General features: G+C 56.9%; 1 protein-coding gene across 2 annotated transcripts in view; it reads left to right on the forward strand.

The window, feature by feature from the left end:
- The window catches only part of ZBTB40 (zinc finger and BTB domain containing 40), a 79,420-nt gene extending 66,403 nt beyond the window's left edge, over positions 1-13,017 (forward strand). For both annotated transcript variants that reach the window (XM_075552070.1, XM_075552064.1), the window contains 8 exons: positions 108-584; positions 1,179-1,385; positions 2,726-2,890; positions 5,103-5,317; positions 6,346-6,508; positions 6,947-7,033; positions 8,236-8,462; positions 9,577-13,017. In XM_075552070.1, the coding sequence (XP_075408185.1) occupies positions 108-584; positions 1,179-1,385; positions 2,726-2,890; positions 5,103-5,317; positions 6,346-6,508; positions 6,947-7,033; positions 8,236-8,462; positions 9,577-9,771 (1,736 nt within the window). In that variant the 3' untranslated portion in view covers positions 9,772-13,017. The remainder of the gene's footprint in view (positions 1-107; positions 585-1,178; positions 1,386-2,725; positions 2,891-5,102; positions 5,318-6,345; positions 6,509-6,946; positions 7,034-8,235; positions 8,463-9,576) is intronic.
- Positions 13,018-14,042: the final 1,025 nt, after the last annotated feature.

The raw sequence follows: 14,042 nt of genomic DNA on the forward strand, positions 1-14,042 counted from the left end.
GTGTCGGTGCTCTTGTAGGGTCCCTAGTTGTAAGCTGTGTGCCTCACAGCGTTCGAAAGCAGGGACTCCGAGGGCTCCCAGAGCCACGAGCTCTCTGTTCTGCGCAGGTTTCCTCAGCAAGGAAGATGGGCAGCAGGACGGGTGGAAGGTGAGTAAGGCGTTTCACCTTGGAGCCGGCCAGAAGGCAGGTGAAAAGACAGCTGAGCCAGCCGAAGAAGATGGTCAGCCCAGGAGGCAGGACGACGAGGCCAAGGGCGAGACGGGTCCGTTGCCCGAGCCGGAGAAGGATGCTTCGGGCTCCCCAGGCTCTGCCAAGAAGAGCTTTGTCTGTAAGGCCTGCGACAAAAGCTTCCATTTCTACTGCCGCCTGAAGGTGCACATGAGGCGCTGCCGGGTGGCCAAGAGCCAGCAGGTGCAGCGCAGGGAGCGTGGCGAGGCCGAGGGTGCTCGGAAGGAGCTGGAGAGGCACCAGCTGGAGGCCCACGGGGCGGTCAGCACTGGCGAGCCTGGCGCCCCCAAGAAGAAGAAGAAGAGGCTCCCCGTGACGTGCGACCTCTGTGGCAGGGAGTTTGCTCATGCTTCAGGTGCGTCTGGGAAGACGGGAGAGGGCCGGGCCTAGCCCCTGGTTCTGTGTCGTCACGGGGAAATGGGCAGGCTTAGATAACAAGATGGGGACTGGTTTGGGGAAGAATGTGTGGTGTGGAGTCTTTAACTCCCTCCATGGGTACCATAATACCACCTACTTGATTGGAAGATTTAAAATAGTATTAACCAACACCTAGAGTGCCCAGCACAGAGCGAGGACTCAGTACCACGTAGCTGCTCTGCTTTGTAATACTAATGTTCCACCAAGGGAGCCCCCGACTCACGGGCTTTGAGGTCCCATTTATTTCGGTAATAGATGGCAGATAAGTGAATTTCCCTTCCCTGTCGCTGGTGGCTTCTTATTTAAGAGCAAAAGGTGGCAGGGAAGTGGAACCGAGGCTCACTTCTTGCCTGCTGCAAACAAGTGTGGGGCCGCTTTGGGAGCCGAGTGACGTCAGAGCCAGCCGGGCCTGGGCCCCGAGCAGGCTGCTGTCTCCACGGAGCCCGCCCCTGGAGCTGCCCTGCGCGGCATGGCGCTGTGCCAGTGCGTCGCATTGATGCCCAGTGCCCCTGTCCCCTGGCCCGCTGTGCAGGCATGCAGTACCACAAACTGACCGAGCACTTCGACGAGAAGCCCTTCGCCTGTGAAGAGTGCGGCGCCAAGTTTGCAGCCAACTCCACCCTGAAGAACCACCTCCGCCTCCACACGGGGGACCGCCCGTTCATGTGCAAGCACTGCCTCATGACCTTCACCCAGGCCTCCGCCCTGGCCTACCACACCAAGAAGAAGCACTCGGAAGGTCAGGCTCGCAGACTGCAGGCTTTCACTGTGTCAGCTGCTGACAGTCCAAAGCACAGACCCTGGGGAAGTTACCACTGACCCCCAAACCAGTCGCCAGGCATTCCATACGGCTTTACGAGTGGAGACTGTAGAAATAATGGTGGATTGGATATGGGATATGGGGGGAAGAGAGGAATCATGGATGGCTCTGGTATCTTTAAGTACACCAGGTTACCCATGGAGCCGAAAACCAAAAGGTCGGTGGTTCCAACCTACCAGCCACCCCCTCTGAGGGAGCAAGATATTGAGATTGTGGGCTTTTCTAATGGTTCCTAGCCTCAGGGACCCTGTGGGGTCGGCCCTGTCCTACCCTGTGAATCAGAATTGACTTGATGGCCCTGGATTTGGGGGTCTTGGGTCTGAACAGCTGAGGGAAGGCTGCCGCTCTTTCCTGAGGTGGGAGGAGTTGGGGGTGTGGTGGAGGAGGATGGGGCTGGAGAAGCAGGAGGGCTGGGTGGATAGGGTGCATCCATGATACTGCGTGTACCTCTTCCACGTAGATGAGGGAGTAACAGAAGCCTGGGTATGTGAGGCTAGAGTTCTTGGAAAAGGCAGAGGCTAGATGTACGAATGTGAGGGTATATGAGGCTCCGGGGGAGAGCAACTCAAAAGTGGGGCTAGAGAAGAAGGCCAAGGGCAGTGCCCCACACTGCTCCTAATCTAACACACTCCTGTTTCAAAGTCTATGAACCGTGAGCCGGGCTTGGTGGTTCTGGTTGCAGTAGGCCTAGGAGTCAGGGCACTGGAGCCTCACCTGCTCGTGGATGTCCCGAGTCCCCCTGGCTCCAGAAGAGGCTTGCAGATACAACTGCTCCGGCACTTTCCAGAGTGTTCTGTCCGTTTCATGTTTATTGCGTTTTCTTTAGCAGTCTGGTCTTGACATGCTCCTCGTGTGTGCGAGGAAGGAGAACCCAGGGGGATACGGAGTAACCGTGCAGCAAGCCCCTGGAGGAGGGCCTCCTTTCTTCTCTGGAGCCCAGCCGCCCACCTTTGTGTGCGGTCACGGTCTCCCTGGGGGTGTTGCTGGGAGCGCAGGAGCCCTCCCCATGCTTGGGGCCAGGGTGACAGAGGGGCTCTCTGGGGTGGCTCCATCTTTGCCCTCCTTGCTCAGGCTGGAAGAGCACACGCACACCCCTTCTGTGGGCTCCGTAACAGCTGCACAGGGCCATCTGACGAGATGCTGTCTGCACTGCCTGCTCTTCCATGTCGCTTTCCAGAGCATACTGCCTTGGGCTCACCCTTGGGTGTGGCTCTGTAAGTATGCAGGAAATCTCACGGAATCGTCACGTGTGTTTCCAGGGAAAATGTATGCCTGCCAGTACTGCGATGCTGTGTTCGCCCAGTCCATTGAGCTCTCCCGCCACGTGAGGACCCACACTGGGGACAAGCCATACGTCTGCAGGGACTGTGGCAAGGGCTTCCGGCAAGCCAATGGCCTCTCCATCCACCTGCACACCTTTCACAGTACGTACGGAGACTGCGTGTCAGGTTCTCAGCACGACACCAGGGGTGTCAACCCCAGAGCTGGTCCCCTGCCCCACCCTCCTCTCCTGGGAGACGCAGAGGCCGTTGTTCCATGACAAGGAGCTGTTTCAATGCTGGCTACTTGTCTGGACTGCTCTCTTGCTCCTTGTGGCCATCTAGTCCATCCAGCAGACAGAGCCTCTCCGCCTGCCGTGGATGCTCATAGCCCACTGAGCTGCTCTCCCCCTCCCCTTTTCCACACTCACCCCTCTTCATAGCAGCACCCCCGGTCCTCTCGGAGGTAAGATAAGATATGCTCTCTGAACTGCCACCTGGCAACTTCCCCTGCCTCCCGCTCAGTATGTTCTCCAAGTAGCTTGTATTTCTCTCAGCAGGGCGTGTCCCTGCTTTCCTTCCCTTCTGCTAGAATTGATCCAGACAAAAGCACACCTTCTTCGGCACGTGCACACACACGTGTGCACGCACACACAGGGTGAGGAAGGGAGTCTGATTTCCTAATGGTATCATCAGGAAGTCATGGTAGCCTGGGGTGGCCATGTCACAAGCTCCCCAGCCTCTGGTGTGCCGCAGACGGACAGATTGTCATCACAGCCTATGGGCGGTGAAGCTCACACCGCCTGGACTGAGGCCTTGGCTCTGCCACGGACTTTACCTCTGTGTGCCCCTTGTGAACTGGTGAGCAGACTAGTGCCCACTACCTGGACTGGTAGGAGCTGTACATTAGACATTGCATGGAATCTCTGAAGCACAGAAAGCATGCTCCATCATCATGCGTTCTGGTGACCCGAGCAGCCCTCCCCTCCCACTGCTCAGCAGCAGAGCGTGCTTTCTGCATGCCATGAGCCTGCACCTCTTTTCTGGGCAGCTGAGCGCAAGCACCAGGGGTCAGAGGCATAGCCTGTGTCAACACATCCTTGTTGGGCCTGCCGCCAGCACGGACTTTGCCAGGGCTCCCGTGTGCCCAGCACAAGGCTGAAGGAGTGCGGAGCGCAGCCCTGTCACCCAAGGCATTTGTGGGCGGTGGGCCTGGCAGTCTGAGGACAGTGGGCTTCAGTTTATGGAACATTGGGTGGGATCCAGCACCACCCTTCTGATGTGCCTGACCTCTTTCGAAAGACATCTGCTTTAGTCTTCTTTGCCAGTGGCAGTCCTTGGGGAAGTCAGGAAGGGGAAGACGTTATTCGTTTCAGAATGGAGAAGAACCCAGAGTTCGTTGTCATAGCCCTGACACCTGAGGCAGGCCCAGCCTCCAGGCCCCTCCCTCTCCTTTTACCACTCCAGGCCGGTTTCCTGGGATGTGTGGATGGAAAGTGGCCTCAGCGTGCTTTACAAGACAACACAAAACTCAGGTTTCACGAGCTGGTGGCCCCAGGGGAGCTAGTTAATCATAGCAAATGTTGCTGTGTGGCACAACCCCTGAGCCCACCTGATCGATGCACAAATAAGGGTGGCCAGTGGGCTGGGCCTTTCTCACGGGCAAAGGGTCATGTTATTACAACCTTTAGCGTTCTGTGGCTTTGAGAAGAAGGGTGCCCGTCGCCACTACAGGGACGGCAAGTGCATTCCTTGTGGCAGCCAGCCCTCACTGCTGAGCTACCCCACCCTCTAGATGGCGTGGTCCAAATTGGACATGTCACTCAGAGCTGGCCTATGGAGGGACAGCTGAGACAGTTGGCCACCCCTGCCAACTCCTAGCGGTGACATTTCTGGGTACGGCGTGACCCTGGGATTTCCTACAGTAGGGGCGACAGGAGGAGTGATCACTGGGTTATCAGAAGGCTTGGATGAGCTTCTGTACGTGAAGCATTCAGAGCCATGCCTGCCATCTGGGCCTCCAGCGACTGCGTTGTCCTCCTGTTGGGCTGCGGACAACAAGGGCAGCAGCGCTGCTCTGGGAGTCAGCGGGAGGTTCTACAGTAGATTAGCAAACCCTGAACTGCCCGGGGCTGCCAGGTGCGTGGGGAGCTAGAAGTTCACTGGGAAGACGTAAAACAAGGAATTGAACCATCTGATGCTGCAGAAGTGGTCAGTCCCAAAGCTCTGAGGCCGCCTTAGGGTGGACCTGGGAGCCTGGGACCACACAGCAGCACTTGAAAGCCTGCCTTCCATCCGGAGCGGTGCATGGTCACCCATGTGCCTCTCACTGATGGCTGTCTGCCGTGTTCTCTCGGTCACCCCTCTTGGGGAACAGACATAGAAGACCCCTACGACTGCAAGAAGTGCAGGATGAGCTTCCCCACTCTGCAGGACCACCGCAGGCACATCCACGAAGTGCACTCCAAGGAGTGCCACCCCTGCCCCACCTGCGGCAAGATCTTCAGCGCCCCCTCCATGCTGGAGCGGCACATGGTGACCCACGTGGGCGGCAAGCCCTTCAGCTGCGGAATCTGCAACAAGGCCTACCAGGTGCCCTCGGGTTCTGGTGGAGGCGGCGGGGCGGAGTGGGGTGGGGCGGGGGAGCGCGCCCTCCAGTCTGTCCTCTGTTCCCCTGCTGGGGCTTGCGGGCCATATCTTGTCTAACCAGGTGGGGATAGTCCCGTCTGGCTAGTGATCGTGAAGAGTGCTGTTTGAACTAGCTCTGCTTCTCTGAGGAAAGCCGGGCCACGGGATGTGGGAGGAGCTCTAATTAGAGCAGAGAGTCCTTATGCCCTCGCTGCCCCCCCCATCCCCGACATCAGCCTGGTCATCAGCTGAGGGCTGCCTCTCCCCTGAGAGCCTCACAGTCTCTAGGGCACGGGGATGACGGTGGGGATGCTGGCACTACCTGGGAGCACCTCGTTTAGCAAGACGACTGCTTTCTGTACTGTCGGGATTGGCGCTAGCATTCTTCATACCACGCTTTAGAGGAAACCCATCTAGAACTACAAACAGGCATCTGCCCAACACTCTGAAACCACAGGAAGGGACAGGCCTTGTTAGCATCTCTAAGATGTGGGGGCGGAGAGAGGGATATAGGGGCGCCTTCTGGGTCAGCAGAAATGGAGAACCGTGTGTGCAGCCTTGTGCTGTGGACCCTGGTGAGGGAGCAGGCTGCAGGCACCCTCGTGGACAGCCCACCACCCTGTCTCCAGCACTTAGCTCTGGCCTAAGAGGTGGGGAGGTGCAGTGCAGTGCCGATGAACAGTCCAAAAGCTGGGCTTAGACTCCCAGTCCACCATTTACTACTTGAGTGTCCTTGAACAAGCCATTTGACCCTCATGGCCAGGTCCCATCCCCCCTGGAAAGAGCATAGCGCCCTTTCTTACAGTTGCTGTGCAGAGCTGGTTCATGAAGGGCTCTGGCCGGGCTGGCCTCTGGATATACACTGTCTTGCTCTCACAAACCCCAGCACCCAGCTTAATCAGGAGCTACCTCCTTCTCCCCCCACCCTCTTTCCCAGGCTGTCCAGCTCGTTAGAACACTCTGAGATGCTAATCTTTGCCAAACCCTTGCAGCAATTGTCTGGCTTATGGTACCACAATCGAACTCACCACCCTGACGTGTTTGCTGCACAGAATCACCGCTCTTCCAAGTTCTCTTCCCTGCAGTGCAGCTCCTGTGACAAAACCTTCCCCAACACCACTGAGCACAAGAAGCACATCAAAGCCGAGCACGCAGGTCAGAATTGTGTGAGGATGGGTGGGACTCCACGGGCCAATTAGCGTCCTGGGCTCTAGTGCAGTTTGGTTATATAATGTGCTTTAAGGTGCCACCAACTGAGGCGGTGGGGCCAGCAGACAGTGTGTGCCTAGAGTCTCTTCTGCCTGAGTTTGGGGGACTTTCTTGATCCTCACCCACAGGCAATCTGGGAAGGGTCACAGCAGCTAGTGAGCGAGCATCACCTCCCTGAGAGGCCCTGGGCTGCTCTCAGCTGCACTGTAGGAGGCCAGGCCCGGCTCAGGGTGGGGGGAGGCTCTCGGCAGCCTCACACTATCAGGTCCTTGGCATGTGGGTCTTGACACATTGGAAGCGCCTGTTCGGTATCAGCCACCTGCCCACCACCAGCCTTGTCCTCTCCAGTTCCACTGAACCAGCCTCTGCTTGCGCTCCCCACAGACATCAAGTTCCACGAGTGTGACAAGTGTAAGGAGCTCTTCCCCACACCAGCTCTGCTGCAGGTGCACATCAAGTGCCAGCACTCAGGTCAGTGGCCCCTCCCCGGACCATTCAGGCTGTGCAACTTAACCCTGGCTCTGCCACGGAATCAGCTCGTGCCTCCGCTTCCTCGCCTGTAAATGGGAACAGTCCCGATAGGACCGCGGAAGGTAGCCGAGAACGAAATACGCCTGCGCACAGTCATAAGCCTCAGCTGTGATCACTGTGACGGCTGCTGCTTTCCTTAAAGGTGAACAGTCTTGGAAACTCGTGTGGGGCGGTTCTGCTCTGTCCCTGTGAGTCAGGACCAACTCGGTGGCAGTGGGTGGCTATGCACTTGACTGCTAATTGAGAAAGGCTGGCAGTTCAAACCCACTCGCCACTCCACAGGACAAGATGTGAAAATGCTCGTTAAAAGATGCACTCAATTTCACTCTTAGGGGCTAAAAAAACACTCCACTTAAACCAGGCTTTCTTTTCAGACTCTGTGGGTTGTTCTAGAGTTAGTTTAGACTCGGATAGAAATTTGTATTATCTCACTCACTCTGTGCGCACATGTTTTAAAAAGGCCGCAGAAGAAACAGAGTTGATTGGGGGTAGGAGCACAGCTTCAGAGTGGCCTCCCTTCCAGCTGCTGACAGGTGGCTCCGCCCGAGTGGGACCATGGGAGTGGGTTACTTAGGATCCCCAGACAGACCGTCGGCTCTGGTCTCTGGCACGTTATGTAAAACTGCCCACTTTGGATTCTTAATTCGTGGGTGCGGCCAAACACGTATGACTCCTCGTGCTGTGAGTTAAAATCCAGTACCATTCCTATCTCTGGGCTTTCTCCCAACTCCGACACTCATGTGCCACGTTTTGGCACTGCCACCTTCTGAGTTCATGCAGCATCACAGGCAGTTAAATCTTGGCTGCTGCAAGCTGAAGATGCCCCTGGTCCCGCTTCATGGAATAGAACCAATGAAACAAAGTGTTGCTGTCCCCGTTATCTGCTGCTGAATAATGGGCTTCAGCATGGGCCGGTTAGCCAGAGTCTAATGCTAATGAAGTGTTAGAAGACTCCACACCTTCTATATTTATAATATTATATTCTGTTCTTTACATTCTATAAAGCCCCCCCCCACGTCCCTGCCCCCAAAGCCTGAATCTGCCTCTGTCCCTGTTCTCTGTCCTCCCTCTCTCACCCTCCCCTGTGCTGGCTTCTCCTAGTCCTTCCACCCACAGCCTGTCCCCTCTGCCTTCCGCTGCAGGGTCCCAGCCTTTCCGGTGCCTGTACTGCTCGGCCACCTTCCGTTTCCCCGGAGCACTGCAGCACCACGTCACCACTGAGCACTTCAAGCAGTCCGAGAGCACCTTCCCCTGCGAGCTCTGTGGGGAGCTCTTCACCGCCCAGACCCAGCTGGACAGTCACTTGGAGTCGGAGCACCCAAAGGTGGCGGGCACTGAGACTCCGGCCGCTGCCTCACAGACGGTGCAGGTGATTCTGGAGCCCCCAGTGCATGTGGCGCCGACACCACTTGCTCAGGCTCTAGAGGTGGTTCTCCTGGGTGTCCATAGCCAGCAGGACCTAGTAGAAGGGTCTCTGTGGACCGCTTACTCAACAGCCCCGCAGTCCTGTAGATGAGTCTTATTATGGGCTGTGCTCTGCAGGCCTCTGGGACTGGGGGGCACTCTCCACAGCCCTATCAGCCTGGCACTCTGCTTCTGTCCTCTCTGGAGATTAGGGTCCTGGTATGATCCTGCGGGACAGGGACCACACATTTCATTGCTAGAGAGAATGAAGGGGATGTGTGGACGATAATGCCAGGTAATTTGGGGTTTAGGTTTGCAGCTGATCCCTTTGCAGGCTCAGCACAGGAAAGTGGCCGGGTTCAGCCTCCCTATTTCTGCCTGCTTATACCCAGTGACTATGCGTGCTCTCCTGGGGTCATGGATCAGACGCACTATGGGGGGGCTCAGACAGGAGCCCCGCATAGTCCTTGGTGAGATGGGATGGTCATCGTTAGCAGCCGGGGCAGATTTGGAAGGAGCATGACTTGACTGCTAGAAGGAAGGCGCCGTCAGCCTGCTGAGCCCAGGAAGGTTGTGGATTGGTAGAAGGCCTAACTTGGCCACCCTGCCCTTCCTTTCTCCACAGCCCAGTGGCCAGACGTCATCCTCACATGCCTCTGAGTTTGACTAGCAGTCTAGAGACACTCTCCCGGCTTCCTGAAAGCCATCCGGGCTTTCGGGGTCAGACCGAGCAGCTGGCTCCAGTGGCATTGCTCCTCCGTGGCACTCAGCGCTGCAGCGCCCTCCCGAGCAGGCAGGCCCAAGCCAGTGTGCACTGGTTTGTAATCACAGGGCTCGGCACCCAAGCTGGCCCACAGAGCGAAATTACAGCAATTTAGCACACGGTTATTTACATCGTTTCCTGCCCTCTCTTTTGCATCGCCGGTGTGTCAGCCGGGCCTCTTCCCATTAGGCACGTGTAATTGCGCACCTCAGGTGAAAGCATAAAGACCGTCATTACAGCCGGAGAGGGAAGCCATGCAAATTCTGGGATCTCAGCCTGGACACTGCCCCAGCAGCCTCGTGATTTTCCCTTCCAGGTGACCCAGGCGCCGGCGCCGGCGGCCCCCGCTGAGCAGGTGATCACGCTGGAGGAGACCCAGCTGGCTGGCTCCCAGGTGTTTGTGGCTCTGCCGGACTCCCAGGCCTCTCAGAGCAGCTCTGAGCTGGTGGCGGTGACAGTGGAGGACTTGCTGGATGGGACCGTGACCCTGATCTACGGGGACGCCAAGTGAGTGCTGACCGTGCTCCTCAAGGACCCCGAGACCCCTGCTGTCCTGAGGGGCAGCAGTTCTACCTGAGCCCCAGTGTTCTTATGGCGCTGACAGTGAGTTCCTGGCACCAGCACCACCCTGTTGTCCACAGCAGGCAGGAGGAAGGCCTGACTTGGTCTCACGGGCCTGCTGCTCTGCTCTCTGCCATCATCCATCCCCAGATAAATTGTCACTTCTAATGTGGAGGCTGGAGGAGTGGTGGGCTGGGAACTGATGGACCGAGGTTGCTAGAAAGCACATTGTGCTGGCTGCCCTCAGTGTGCAGAGTGACAGGGCCCCACGTGTGGCTGCCAAAATAGGCAGCAGAGCCTCCCAGAGTCCAGCTCTTCGTCCCTCTGTCTGGCCCCCCACCCCCATCCGCGCGGTGGCAGAGGGACAAGAAGCCCCTACAGAGCCTCCCAGAGTGCAGGGGTGTTTCTGCTGGAGCGGCTCATGCCAGGTCACTGCCCTCAGTACCTGGGGTTGGTCCTGCTCCGCCTCAGGCCCAGACACGAGGCTCTGTCTACTGTGGACTAGCAGCCTTGGCGGTGCCACCCGCTCCCACCATGGCCTCCCTGCCTGTGGCGGCCTGCTCCTGTCGCTCTGACAGGCTGCCCCTGTAGCCACCAGTCATCGGACGTTGGCCACTTATTTCTCCTTCGTTGGTAAAATATGATCTGATAATTAATGGCACGTGGGCTCCATCAGGAAGTGCACTTAGGTGGATATGGGCTGCTGCCATTGGAGGCATGACTAGCATTCATCTTCCTCTCCTCCCCAAGCTAGGGGTTTGCCCAGGCACGTGACCATCCTCCCCAGCAGGACTCCCGGGCTGGTGGCTGGCTCCATCAAGGGACAGTGCTCCATTGAATTGTGTACCTCAAGCCACATGCTGACAGGAAGAGCCCACCACCTCTTCCCAAGCACACCCCAAATGGCCCTGCCCAAATAGGAGGGGGTTGGCTCGGCGCTCTGGTCGGAGCTCTCTGCCATGCAGTCAGCTTGCACACTGCAGGCTGCAAAAGATGGGGCCTTGACATTAGTCCATCTGCTCCGAGCACGCTGGCCACCAGCAAGCTGCAGGCAGCCCTGGACCAGCATCTTCGGCAAGCGGCCGGCCGCCCGCCTGCCTCTGGCAGTGGCCTCATTTTCATGTGCAAATCATCTCGGCCTGTCAGAACTGGGGTCTTCCCGTTCCCCAGCAAAAGAAGTGTTCTAAGAAGCGTCAGCGTCAGAAGCTGAAAGCTGACCAGAAGATGGTGCTCAAACCCTGAGGACTTGGCCTCCGCGTGAGTCTGACCAGGCTGCCCCGCTCCTGCAGGGAGCTGTCAGGCCAGGGGAGCTCTTGATCTGCAGGCAGCAAAGGTGGGCTGAGGCTCCTTTGAGATGGGGTGAGTGGGGAACGTGCCTGAAGGGCCCTGCGGCCAAGCCCTGTGAGTAAGAATGCAGGTGCCCATGAGCCAGAGGCAGTGCCTGAGTGCCACTGAAACGTCTCCCAGACAAAAAGCAAAACCAGAAAAATGAATTGCTGAGGTCTTGTCAGGGAAAGTGATCTTTGAAAGCCTTCTGAGTAGAGAAAGCTACACATTTTAGACCCAAGCTTCAGATCCTTGCAAGTAAGGAGTCGCCTTTCTCGGGTTCCTGAGAGACCCAGACTGAGACAGGCACTACTTTTCCCGGAGCACACAGTGCACAAGGCAGTGCACGGGGGAGGCAGGGTGGCAGGGCCGCTGGGGCGGTCCTCAGTTAAGGTCCGCACGGACTGTGATCTGTGCTGCCGGGGAGCCTCTTAAAGGGAGGATTAGCTGCCTGTGACTTGACGGTGTTGCGGAGCCTTTCCCCACTCAACTTTCCTCCCATGTCTGCCCAAGAGACCTTCAGAATGGCTGCCCCCGAGGACACGCTCAGACGAGTCTGCCTCATTTACACTCCTTATGGCAGTGGGGGTGGTTTGCCTCATTCCCACGGGTGCCAACCTCCTGGCCCCTGGGCTGACTGGTGGCCTGTGCTGTGGGGAGGCGGTTGCTGCAGGCTTTGGGGAGCCTGTGGGTCTGGGGCAGTGGACACCGGAGCGCCATCACCAAACTGCGAGGAGGAAAGGGCCCTGTGGGACCAGGATTTGTCCGTCACAGAGAGGTGAGCAGCACCCAGGCAGTTCTGGTGAACTTGGCCTAGGAAGACAAGGCTCCTGTCATCTCCGGAACTGAGGGGCCTGAGACAAAGGCTTGATTTGTGAGTCTTGAACAGCCTGCCTCTTCACTCAGAAGCTTCAAGTAGAAACTTTTGAGCCCAGACCGTGAATACTGGGTCCCCCCTGACCTCCCCACCCCCTGTGGACTCCAGGAAGTATAGCATCCTCATCTCTGAGAGTGAACCCCTGACTGAATATGGATGGTAGGGACGGGCAGAGAAGACAGACAGTCAGCCACTGGGCAGCAGAGCCTGTCCTCGCCTTATGAAATCAGGTGAAATCTCAGGAGTGACGCCCCAGAGTGCCTCCTGGCCCCAGCTATTGGCCTTCCTTTCCCCACAACTGTAGGGGGCAAGATATGCAGGTGAAGTAATGGTGATGGGGGTGGGGAGGGGGCAGTGCTTTTGTCTTTAGTTTTCAGCCGTGATAAAGTTGAAAACCGTGAACTGGCTAAGTTCTGGAGGGAGCAGTCCCCCTCAGACACCGGGGCAGTTGGGTGACTGCAGAGAGGTGGGTATTGTTTGTAGTATCTGGGCTGGACTAGAAAGGTGACCAGTGAGACCGAAAATGCAGGAGGCTGTAATCAGCCCTCCCAAAGGAGGGGCTCAGCAGCCCCAACCTCGCTCTCCTTGACCCAGTGTATCCCAGGGGGTACATGGGAATAAGGTTGAAAAGTGGATTTTCCAAACAAAAGGGTTTGGAAGGGCGTGTCAGAGGAAGCTGGGAATTGTTCTGTTGCCATGGAAAACCCTGGGGCTGGTGGGACCTGGGCCAGAAGCAGGGAAGCACAGACGGAGACAGGCTCAGAAAGTGGCGACACCTACAACTTGGCCTCTGAGAGAGAAGCTGTCTGCGTGAGGGCTACATCGTGGAGGGAAAATCACTCCAAATCGTGAACATGTGCTTTTTTTTATCAAGGCCCGCCACACCCTTTTACCCATGGACAGGACAGCGAGTGAGATGCTGTATAATTTTATTACAAACTATTATACATATCCAACTTGTACTAATGTATATAAATAAAATACATACTTTGAAGAAAAAATAAACTATGCTTCCTAAGTTTCTAATGGGTGGTGCTGGTGATGCCCGCATTCTCTTCCCTCCTGGGCAGCTGTCACCTCAGCGGGGAGGGCTAGAAAGGCCCAGTTTCCTAGCATTGGAAGCAGCAAGGAGGGTTGGTGTCCTGTCCGGTGGAGTCTCCATAAACCCTCTTTCCCAGGGAAGTTGGGATTGAGGCGGGGGCAGAGGAGTTAGTGTTGAAGTCTTTGGTGGCCACCCTGGGTCCCTCCCAGCTCTAGCCCTTGGAACTGTGACTGAGTTGAGGTGCTTTGTTCTCTGAGCTCCCTCTGCGGGCGCTTACAGAGGGCAGTATGCATTAAAGGCGGGGCCTAATAAGTGCCGTGTGGGCATCAGCTGACCTGAGCAAAGTCTGTCAGGCCCGGTCAGCTGCCCCTGCATGCGTAGCACGGAGGAGAAGTCCATCCATCCGTGCACCACTGCGCATCCCCTCCACATGTCTTCTTCTGCTGCTGGCTCTGAAAGGATTCCCTGCGACACCCACTCCCGTTCCTCTAGCTGTTGGCTCTCCATGCTCCTGAGCGTGGAGTGCTGAGCAGATAACTCATAAAATAAGCAGAAACCTTTCCAGCGAGCAGCTGAAAATGTCACAGTGCTAGGAGCCAACGGGATGGGAGGGAGGTGCGCTGATCGTACACACGTGAGCTCGGCAGTCAGAGCCAGTGTGCCGGCCCGGGAGACGGGGCCTGGTCTGCAGCTCAAACCCGGGGTGTTCTCCTGGGACAGGCCTCGGGGAGCGTCAGGTGACCCTGGTCTAGATCCACAGAGGCCTTTTGAAGGAATGCCCCCATTCCCCCCCCCCGACTTTTATTACATTGGGGACATTGGGGATACCCAGTGAATGTGCTGCCATCAATGTTAGCTCCATGGACCGTGCTGCTGCTGGCGGTGTGATTATCGAATTTTTGTGATAGGGAAACAAATGCTTTTGAATAAAAATAAATAACAAAAAATAATAAAAGTTTATTGAGCCAAAAAAAAG

Source organism: Tenrec ecaudatus, chromosome 1, assembly GCF_050624435.1.
Source record: "Tenrec ecaudatus isolate mTenEca1 chromosome 1, mTenEca1.hap1, whole genome shotgun sequence".
NCBI lineage: Eukaryota > Metazoa > Chordata > Mammalia > Afrosoricida > Tenrecidae > Tenrec > Tenrec ecaudatus.